Raw genomic sequence first — 9,544 nt, forward strand, 5'->3', positions numbered from 1 at the left:
TTTGAGCAAGCTCCAGGAGTTGGTGATGCACAGGGAGGCCTGGTGTGCTGCAGTCCATGGCGTCTCGAGGAGTCGGCCACGACTGAGCTCCTGAATGAGCTGGAGCAGCTGGCACCCGTCCATCTGAATGTCTTAGATGCGGAAGTTGCTGCCAGGGTTCTTGTTTTGTTTGTTGGAGGGGTTTTTTTTCCTCTTTTGAAATTATTTTAATTTACAAATAGAAAACATCTTTGAAGACAAAAATGAAAAAACATAAAATCCTATTGGGACTGGAATCAGAACTGGTCATCACGAAGCCTGGAGACAGGACAGGGCGCTCGGCACACCAGCATCTCCGGGAGCACCGGGGCTGGGGTGAGGGCTGGCCCCAGCGGGGTGGGGGAGCCCCCAACCAGCGATGCGGGCAGGGAGGCCGGGCTGCAGCGACCCGAGCAAGCCAGGGGCTCAGAATGAGGCTGGGGTGTGGGGTGGACTCAGCCCAGGTCCCCCAGCCTGGGGACCCCCGGCCTCTGCCTCCTAAGAATAGGTAGCTGAGGGCGCCAGGCCCGCCGGCATCTCGTCCCTCTCACACCGGCCGCAGCTCAGATGTTGGCTGTGCTGTAACAGCCCCCTCTCCACATTACCCCCGGGGCCAGGAAGGCACATGGAGGTCTCCCCATCTGGAAAAGGCACCTTAGGCCCCGGCAAGAACCCAAGGCCAGGGAGGGTGCCGCGGGGCTTGGGTCGGCCTCCAGGGGGCGCCGTGCCCTCACTTCGCGGCCCGCTCGGGGAAGCCAGGCGGGGAGGAGGGGGACAGGCTCCTCGCGGCTCCCTCACGCGCGGCTCGCTGTGGACTCTGAGCTGTCTGCTAGGCGGCCCTCCCTCGCTGCTGGGGCCTGGTCGGGTGCCGTCCAGGCCACCGGGACGGATCTCCTCTCGGGGCAAGCTGAGGACCTCGGGCGGCCCGAGGACCCCCATGTCCACGCGCACCACCTCTAAGCCGGGGCCCTCGCGGAGGCCGCCGCCTGCCTTCCGGCTCCGCTCTTGCTCCACAAGGATGTAGTCGTGGCTGCCCCAGGGGCTCAGAATGAGGCCGGGGTGTGGGGTGGATGGGCATTCCCCCACCGTGCACCCCGTCCTCGGCCTCCTCGCAGCCCCCAGCCCCACCCTGAGCACCGCTGTGTCCCAGGCTGCACCTGTCTGCTGTCCTGGAGGAGCCTCGGTGGAGGGTACTGCAGGTGCCCCCCGATTCCTGGGGACCCGGGCAACAAAGGGCTCCCTGACTCAAAGAGCTCACAGACCAGGACGGGCGCCCTGCACTGGAGACGCCCCCATCCCCCTGCTCTGAGTTGCCAGCCCGGCCAGGCCCTGCCCCTCACCAGCAGCATGGCTTGGGGTGGGGGGCCCCCAAGTCCCCTGAGGCCTGGCTCTCACACCTGTAACATGGAGACGACCCAGAGAACCTCCCTCCTCGGGCTGCCGGGAAGAGCCAAGAGCGGCCACAACGCCCGACGCCGCAGCCACGGTTCTCCCAGGGGGCACAGTGTCTTCCCAGCTGAGGGGGGGGGCGGGGGGGCGCAGGCACGGGGCTGCAGGGTCAGCAGAGGCCACAGTCGGGGCAGGCTGGGTGGAGGCCCAGGGCACCCCGCCAAGCAGCACCATCTGGCCGTGTCGGGGCCCCTCCTGCGGCAGGAGCAGGGAGGGGTGGACCAAAGTGACCCCCTGCAGCCCCCGGCCCCACACCTGCCTGCAGCAGTGACCCCCGCAGGCCCTGCCCCTGCCCGCGGGTGCCTGCCCGAGCGCCCCCATCTGTAAGACGTGGGGAGGTATGCCTGCCCCCGGGTGTCTGCCTGTGACATAAAGAGACTGCCTGGAAGGCCGGTCATCCTGGCACCCCTGCCGGTGGGGACGGAGGCCCGGAAACGGGGGAGATGGCAAGCAAGAGGGCTCAACACCAGCCGGCACAGGAGATGCCGGTCGGAGGCCTGCTGGGCTGAGTGACAGGTTCGCTGAGCCCCAGCCCTACCCGATCACAGCACAGGCTGGACGGTCAGTACCTGGAAACTCTGGGAAGGCCCCAGAGCAGGAACAGCACCTCCAGGCTAGGGGAGAAAGGCTGCCCCTGGAGGGCTTCCTGGAGGAGGGGACATGACAAGCAACCAGGCTACACCACGATTTACAGGGACCCCGGCAGTTCCCCACATGCGAGGACAGTTGGGAAAGAGACGCTGTCATAAAGTACAAAGTGGAAGGCATTGGGTGGGGAGGGCGGGGAGGGACGGAGCTGAACCCCGAAGCCGTCGAGGTGTCGGGGTCCGTTGGGCTCACTGTGGGAGCTTTCTGCGGGAGGTTTCACTGCCCCCACGCTGCCAGGAGCCCCTGGTTCCAAGACAGGAAAGGAAAAAGGACCGGCCTGCCGCCAGCCGGGAGCCCCAGGGGGGTCGCCAGGACGTCAGGGCCCCAGACCCCGCCGGCGTCCGGGGCCGAGGCCCCCGCGGCCTGCCCCGGGCCGCCCCACTTCCGCGGCAGCGGCTGGCGCTGGCTCCCGGCTCCGGCCCCGCCCCGCCCGCCCGCGCGCGGCCCCGGAGGCTCCAGAGCGCAGGCCGGCGCGGAGCTCAGGCGAGCGCGCGGGGCTGGCGGCGGCGCCCAGAAGCGGGCGGCCCGGCGGGACGCCCCTCTCTCCTCGGCCTCCTCTCCCGTGACTCGGCGCCTGCTCGCGGCCGTGGGAGCCCCTCCGCGCGCTGATCCCCCTCCTGACCCCGGTAGGGGTCCCGGAGGCAGGCTGGAAGGGGCTTCCCGGGGGGACGGGCTCACGTGGGGGGAGGTCGGACAGCGCCCCCCGACCTCGAGGGCCGGCGGCGGCGGAGCTCAGACAGCTCAGTCGCTGTCCCAGAAAACGAAGCCAGCTGCTGGGGGTGCCCCTCGGGGTGGGTGCGGAAAGGGCTCAGGGAGCCCCCGGGACGGGCAGACTGGAGTAGTGGGGAGCGGGTCCCTGGGGCTGTTCGGGGGACACACGCGGGTCCCAGAGGGCTGTTTGCAGCTTGGGCAGCTTGTGGGCATGGGCGGCAGCCTGCCAAGACTCGGGGTGCCCTCTTGGTGTGTCCTGGCAAGGGACTTTGCTTGGTGGGGGTGTCTGGACCTGCGGGAGCGGGGGGCTCCACGCCAGCCCGGCACATAGTAGCTCTGGGGAGGTTTCTGTCCCCAGCAAATCTCTCTCCAGGCCCAAGACCTCGGGGGTCTGGACATCTGGGCACCTGGAGACAAGTAGTGGTCATCCCTTTCCTGGGGTGTCGGTGGCCCAGCAACCCCGAGGACTCTGAGGTCTGACAGCTTACAGCCCCTTGCCCGCCCAGGCCCCCAGGCGGAAGCGGCCCCTGAGAGCTCACCCACTGTGCCCGTGGGCTGGACCCAGAGTGCTGTCCACCTGCCCAGCCACCCTGGATTCTGCTGGGACAGAAGGCAGAGCAGCGGCCGCTGAGTGAGACGCACACTGGGAAGCCAGCCTCCAGCAGGCCTGACGCAAGGCCAGAGGTCAGGCAGGAGGGAGGTGGGCAGGGCTGAGCCAGGGCCTGGGGAGGGGCACCCGTGTGCCCAGGGAAGGGCAGGTGGGGCGGGTGGAGGCCCGGTCTTACCGACCTGCCTTGGCAGGGAGTGGGGGAAAGAGCAAGGGTGCGCCCAGGTGGCCTTCAGGGCCTACCTCTCCTGCGGCGGCCCGCCAGGGCGGTGAGGCGGGTGCCAGGCAGTAGACGGTCCCCCCCAGACTCCCTGCAGCTCCCAGGCCCCTTGCTCTCAGGCACCCTCTGGGGTCCTCGCTGGGATCTGAACCAGACCAGCTGGACTTCAGCTGCTTAAACTCCAGGAAGAACTTCGGGGGGATAAGTTGGGGAGATCAGCGTAGCGAGGCAGCCACAGCTCTCCGAGTCCAGCGTGTAAGCTGCATGCTCCAGGCGGCCCCCTGTGGTCCTGGGAGCTCCAGCCGCGCGGGTCTCCTGGAGGATGGGGCGAGCCCTCCTCAGCCCCGCGGCTTGCAGGGCGGTACAGGGCCTTCCTGGGTCCCTGTCTGTCTGGAAGTCACTAGGTGGGAGGCCACCTGGATGCCCCCACCAGCTGCTTGGCCCTGGCAAGCCCTTGGCTGCCTCCCGTGTCTCCATCTGCTTTTGGGCAGAACCCCAACGTCAGAGGCTTTGGGGAAGAGCAGGGGAGGGGAGCGGAAGCGGGGCGGTGCGCCGTCGGGGCCGGGCGGGCAGCCCATTCTGTTCACATGGAGCTGGGTTTCCCTGGGGACCGGTGGCCTGCCCCCAGCCCCGCCCCCGGCCCTCCTGGCCTCGGCGCGCTGGGGGAGGGGTGGACGCCGGGCCGCCTCCTGGACCCCTGCCCCTGGCCCTGCCTTCCCGGACGGGCGGCCTCGGTCCACTCTGGCGCCGGGACGGGAGGCAACAGCTGCCCTTGGAAGAGGTGGGTACCAGGGCTGCCCACCGAGGTCGGGGCAGGGCCAGGGAGCTAAATGTGCGCCCCCGCCCCCCGCTGGAGGAGGAGCTCTGATCGGTCAAGGTGACCCGAGTCTGACCCCAGGCACGGTGGCCACCCTGGAGAAGGAAGGGTCCCGGGGCTCCCGGGCGGTAGCGCTCTGAGGGCCACAGAAATCCTGGGGTTTCCTGGGCCCAAGGGAGGCCGCCCTAAGGGGGAGGTAGGCCAGAGGGGAGGGGAGTGAGGGTGCTGAGCCTGGGGGGCCAGGAGGGAGGTGCGGTCCGTGATTCCTCGGGGACCCGGCCCCAGGGCGGCCCCTTTCCGAAGTCCCCCGGCTCCATCTCTCTGCGTCTCCACCCGCAGCCTCATCGAAGCCCTGGTTCCGAAGCTGCCGGAGGCAGCTCCCACTGGGATGGCGGTGCCAGCATCTCTGAGAGCCGCAGGGGGCCCAGCAACCCAGGGGGCACCCTAGGCCTCCCGCAGCCGCCACTCAGCGCGCCCTCCCGCCCCACAGGCCCCACGCCATGGGCGGCTGCTTCTCCAAGCCCAAGCCAGGTACCTCTTCCCTTCTTGCCTCCCTCCGCCCCTCCCCCTCTGCCTCCGAAGTAGGTCAGACCCGGAGGCCGCCGAATGCTAACACTGTGGGCAGGGGGGGCAGCTGGAGCCCTCTTTATCTGGGGCTCAGGGTGCTGGCGGTGGGAACAACAACAGTGCCTTTCTCAGAGAGGGGAGGGGAGGCTTCCTCCTGCTGCTGGGGGCAGGCGGGTGGCAGGGGGAGGTCTGTCCCCCTCAGGGCTGAGGAAGGGGGCTCTGGAGAGACCTCAGCCACCATGTGACCCAGGGCATGGGAGCAACCTCTCTGAGCCTCACCCACCCCAAAAATATATAAGCCTGAGCTCTCTAGACCACTCAGAGGTGGAGCGGACAGGTCCAGCCCTGCCATCTCTTCTGACCACTGTGTGACCTTGGGCCGCCTCCTAGGCCTCTCTGGACACACTCCCCATTGGTGGAGGACATCCCCACCCTGCCAGGCCCAAGCACTTACGCCCCCTGCCCGCTCGCCCAGCTGCCCTTACCTGATAGCCGGCGGCTCCACAACCTGAAGCCCGCGAGCCTTTTCTCCTCTCCCTGGGCCTGAGGAGGAACCTGGGGGCAAGGGGTGCCAGGCCGGGAGAGGGCCCCCTGCGTCTGGTCCCCGCTCCCAAGCTGCAGAAACCCAGCCCTTGGGCAAAAGACGCAATTGTCTTGACCGCGACTCCCGCCTGTCGGCAGTGGACCCCAGGGTGCTGGCTGGCCCTGTAGCAGGCTCCTGCAGGGCTGCTGGGCTGGCTGGATGCCCTGGCCCAGGGGGCCTCCTGCTGCTCTCGGAGCCCCGGCCCCAGGACCCCCAGGACGGGGCGGGTCACTCTTACCACACCAGGGGCAGTGCTCTCGAGCTCAAATCCGGTGCCTGCTCCAGACCGCGTGGCCTTGGGCAGGCGACGTCGCCTCTCTGAGCCTCTGTGTTCTCACCGTGAGACGGGCCTCGTAACTGTGCCCCCGCGCTTGCTGGTGTGCTTGGCACAGGGCTCGGCACCCGGGAGGCCCTCGCAGGATGCTCTTGTTTCCTGTCTGGGGGGCTGGGCTCCCTGTGGGCTGTGGCAGCGGGGGCAGGAACTCAGGGCCCCGGGGCCCACTCGGGGCAGGTCTGGGGTTTCAGCGCGTGGGAGTGAGAACCTTCCTGCCAGGAGAGTTCTCTGGGGGTCCCCAGCCCACAGGGAGACCAAAAGGAGCACAGAGGCTTGGGCGAAGCCCTCCCTGTCCGCCTCCAGGGCACGCCCAGCGCAGCCCGGGCCGGGAGCCCCGCGTCTCTCGGGGAGTGCGCCACGCCCGCCCTTCCTGAGCGCAGAGCTCGGGAGCACGTGCAGGCCTCTTGGCGTCGGGTCGCTTGCCTTTGCCGTTACTGCTGCTGCGCTGGGTCGCCGTCGCTCTGCCCGGGCTTTCCCTGGCTGCAGCCAGCAGGGTCCGCCCTGCGTCGCGGTGAGTGGGTTTCTCGTCGCAGAGCAGAGGCTCTCGGCGCGCGGGCTTCTGTGGTTCGGGTCCACGGGCTCGGCAGCTGTGGTGCAGGGCCGAGCCGCTCCTCGCTATGTGGAGTCTCCCCAGACCACAATCCCCTGCACCAGCAGGCGGACCCTTACCCACGGTGCAGCCAGGGCAGCCCCGGCCCCCTTCCGGTCATTAGGGCACTCTGGTACTCAAAGGCTTTCCCTCTTTGCCGTGGCCACCAGGAGGCTCAGAGCCGAGCAACGAAACGCACTGGGCGTCTGCCCTAAGCTGCATGTATTACTGCCTTCAGCTGCACTGCCCCCAGGGGGGTGAGCTCTGCTCTTTCATTTCACAACGCGAGGGCATCTGCTGAAAGGGGCTAAGGGTCCCGCACGCCCCCGCCTTGGCGCCTTCCCGTTAGGCCACATCATCAAGCGCCTCGGGTCTTCTGTTGGAGGACATGAGGGTGAAAGCCCCCGGGCGTGGCTGTCCTCTGGGCGCCTGCCGGGCTACTGCTGTGAGCTCTGGTCTGTGCAGCTCACGTAACTGGTGTCAGCTGAGCCCACAGTATTTTTGTTTTTAATTCTTCTGAAAACATTCGATCGCTGTTACATCGAGTGTGGAAAATGAAGGCAAAAGCCCAGCCCACCCGGAGGCCCCCACTTGACGCAGCAGCTTCAGCGCAATGTGTGGGCCGGCCCTTCCTGCCCCCGGAATCAGGGAACCACGCTCAGCCCTGACTGCAGCTTGGGTGGGGCGGGTGGGGGCGCTGGATGGACGGATGAGGGGCCGGGCCAGGCTGGGGGGTTAGGGCAGCGTGGCGGGGGCGGCCAGTGGCAGCGGCCCCTGGGCTGTGTCTAGGGGGACCAGCAGGGCTGAGCTGTGCCAGGAACGGACAAGGGCCCAGGCCAAGGGGCCACCACTTGGGCTGAGGCCCTGAGGAGCCACCTGGGCTCTTGCTTCTGGAGGTCAGGTCTAGGGGGAGGGGCCTGGGGGCTCAGGGGCCCAGGGCTGGGGGCGGGGGGCGCTCACGCTGCGCCAGAGCTCGGTGCCCTGCGCTCAGCCCCGCTCCCTGCAGCCAAGGGCCGGGAGGCCGGATTATCACTGCTGAAAATTCTGTTTATTGTTCCCTTCTAATTAGAAAAATACCCGAGGCTCGAGTCGGGAATTTGGAAAATGTGGAGAAGTATAAAGAAAGTGATAATCTTGCTAAGTGCCCCTCCTAGTCGGCCCCACGGGAGGGGGGTACGCCTGCGTCCTCTGCACGCACTGCCCGGGTGGGGTCCACCCCCAAGGCCCTCTGCACTCAGTACCTGGCAAATAATGAAGGGTTTTCCAGCTGGCAAGAGCAGCTATCTCCAGTTGAAATTATGTAGCATATACACTTTTTTCTTTTAATTTTGAAAACATTTCAAACCTCTGCAGGCCTCGGTTACCCAGGTTCACTCAGGGACCTTGACCCGGGCTGCGTCCCAAGTGTCTCAGGCCACCCCCATCCTCCATGGTGGCTGTGCCCTCGGAGTCAGGGTTCCAGCCCCAGATTCTCGCCTGCATGTGGGTTCCTGGAGAAGGGGCCGCTCCGGGGGAACGCACGCTGCTGGTGCCCCTGGCTCAGTTTGTTAGTGAGAAAAAAAACGCACAGACATCACGTCGTGCTTGCCCAGGGCTCCCCCAGCACCTCCACTCGGCCTCCCACTGGAGGGGTGGGTGAGGGATGGGCTGGGCTGGAGGCTCACCCACACCCCGCCCACCCCCAGTGGAGCTCAAGATCGAGGTGGTGCTGCCCGAGAAGGACCGGGGCAAGGAGGAGCTGTCCACCAGCGGCAAGGGAAGCCCCCGGGCCTACCAAGGCAACGGCGCCGCCCGCCACTTCCACACGGACGAGCGCCTGCCCGCCCCCCACCCCTACCCTGGTGCCCAGGACTGCGTGGAGGCCGCTGTCTGCCATGTCAAGGACCTGGAGAACGGCCAGTGGGTGCTGGGCCTGGGAGGGCGTGGGAGGGGGTGGGACACAGCCTCAGAGGCTGCTGCTGGACTGGGGCTGGGGGCCGCTCCCTGGCCTCTGAAGGCAGCCCCCCCCCCAGGATGCGGGAGGTGGAGCTGGGCTGGGGGAAGGTGCTGCTGGTGAAGGACGGGGAGCTCCACGCCCTGGGCCACAAATGTCCGCACTACGGCGCACCCCTGGTGAAAGGTGAGGTGGGGGTGCCCGTGGGGGCCCCATCTGCTGGTGGGGGGTTCTGGGGCCGTGGGGACGGGCCCGTGGTGCCCTTGGAGCCCGGCCTCTGCTGGTGGCCCAGCCCTGCCCCCTGCAGGAGTGCTGTCCCGTGGCCGGGTCCGCTGCCCCTGGCACGGCGCCTGCTTCAACGTCAGCACCGGGGACCTGGAGGACTTCCCGGGCCTGGACAGTCTGCACAAGTTCCAGGTGGGGACTGGCGTGCGGTGGGGTGAGCCCCTGGGGGTGCAGGGGCCGGAGCACCCCGAAGCCTGGGCCTGAGCTCCACCGCCCTTGCAGGTGAAGATCGAGAAGGAGAAGGTATACATCCGGGCCAGCAAGCAGGTGAGGGCGCAGGCGGGGGCTCAGGCCGAGGGACATGCGGCTCGAGGGCCCCTGGGTCCCTGGGGTGGGAGGGAGCCTGGCAGGCCGGCCAAGGGCTTCCCCGGTGGGGAAGACGCACCACTGGGGCAGGAGAGCCTGGCCCGCCGGGTGGGCACGGGGTGGTGGTGAGCCCCGCTCCCAGCTGCCCCCAGCGAGCCGGCCGCCCCCAGGCCTTGCAGCTGCAGCGAAGGACCAAGGTGATGGCCGCATGCATCTCGCCAAGCGCCGGCCACAGCGGCAGCACCAACGTGCTGATCGTGGGCGCAGGTTGGTGCTGGGTCCTCGGGGCAGGGCAGGTTGGGGAGAGGGCTCCTGACACCCGTCCCCCCGCCGTCCCCTCCGCTCAGGGGCAGCCGGCCTGGTGTGCGCGGAGACGCTGCGGCAGGAGGGCTTTTCAGACCGGATCGTGCTGTGCACGCTGGACCGCCACCTTCCCTATGACCGGCCCAAGCTCAGCAAGTGGGGCAGGGCCGCTTC

General features: G+C 68.0%; 2 protein-coding genes across 5 annotated transcripts in view; one reads left to right on the top strand and one right to left on the bottom strand.

Annotated features, from left to right (window-relative positions):
- The window catches only part of LIMK2 (LIM domain kinase 2), an 85,989-nt gene that overhangs the window by 54,573 nt on the left and 21,872 nt on the right, over positions 1 to 9,544 (bottom strand). The gene's annotated exons all lie outside the window — the stretch shown is intronic.
- Positions 2,583 to 9,526, top strand: LOC108637844 (apoptosis-inducing factor 3-like; the record flags this gene model as incomplete). 4 transcript variants are annotated; one of them, XM_018060955.1, is given in 9 exon segments in its annotated part: positions 2,583 to 2,741; positions 3,333 to 3,510; positions 4,961 to 5,001; positions 8,229 to 8,442; positions 8,556 to 8,662; positions 8,784 to 8,893; positions 8,984 to 9,028; positions 9,238 to 9,334; positions 9,415 to 9,526. In XM_018060955.1, coding segments are annotated over 7 exon segments (716 nt in total), but the record flags the coding sequence as incomplete, so codon positions are not given.

This window comes from Capra hircus, chromosome 17 (genome assembly GCF_001704415.2).
Source record: "Capra hircus breed San Clemente chromosome 17, ASM170441v1, whole genome shotgun sequence".
Lineage (NCBI taxonomy): Eukaryota > Metazoa > Chordata > Mammalia > Artiodactyla > Bovidae > Capra > Capra hircus.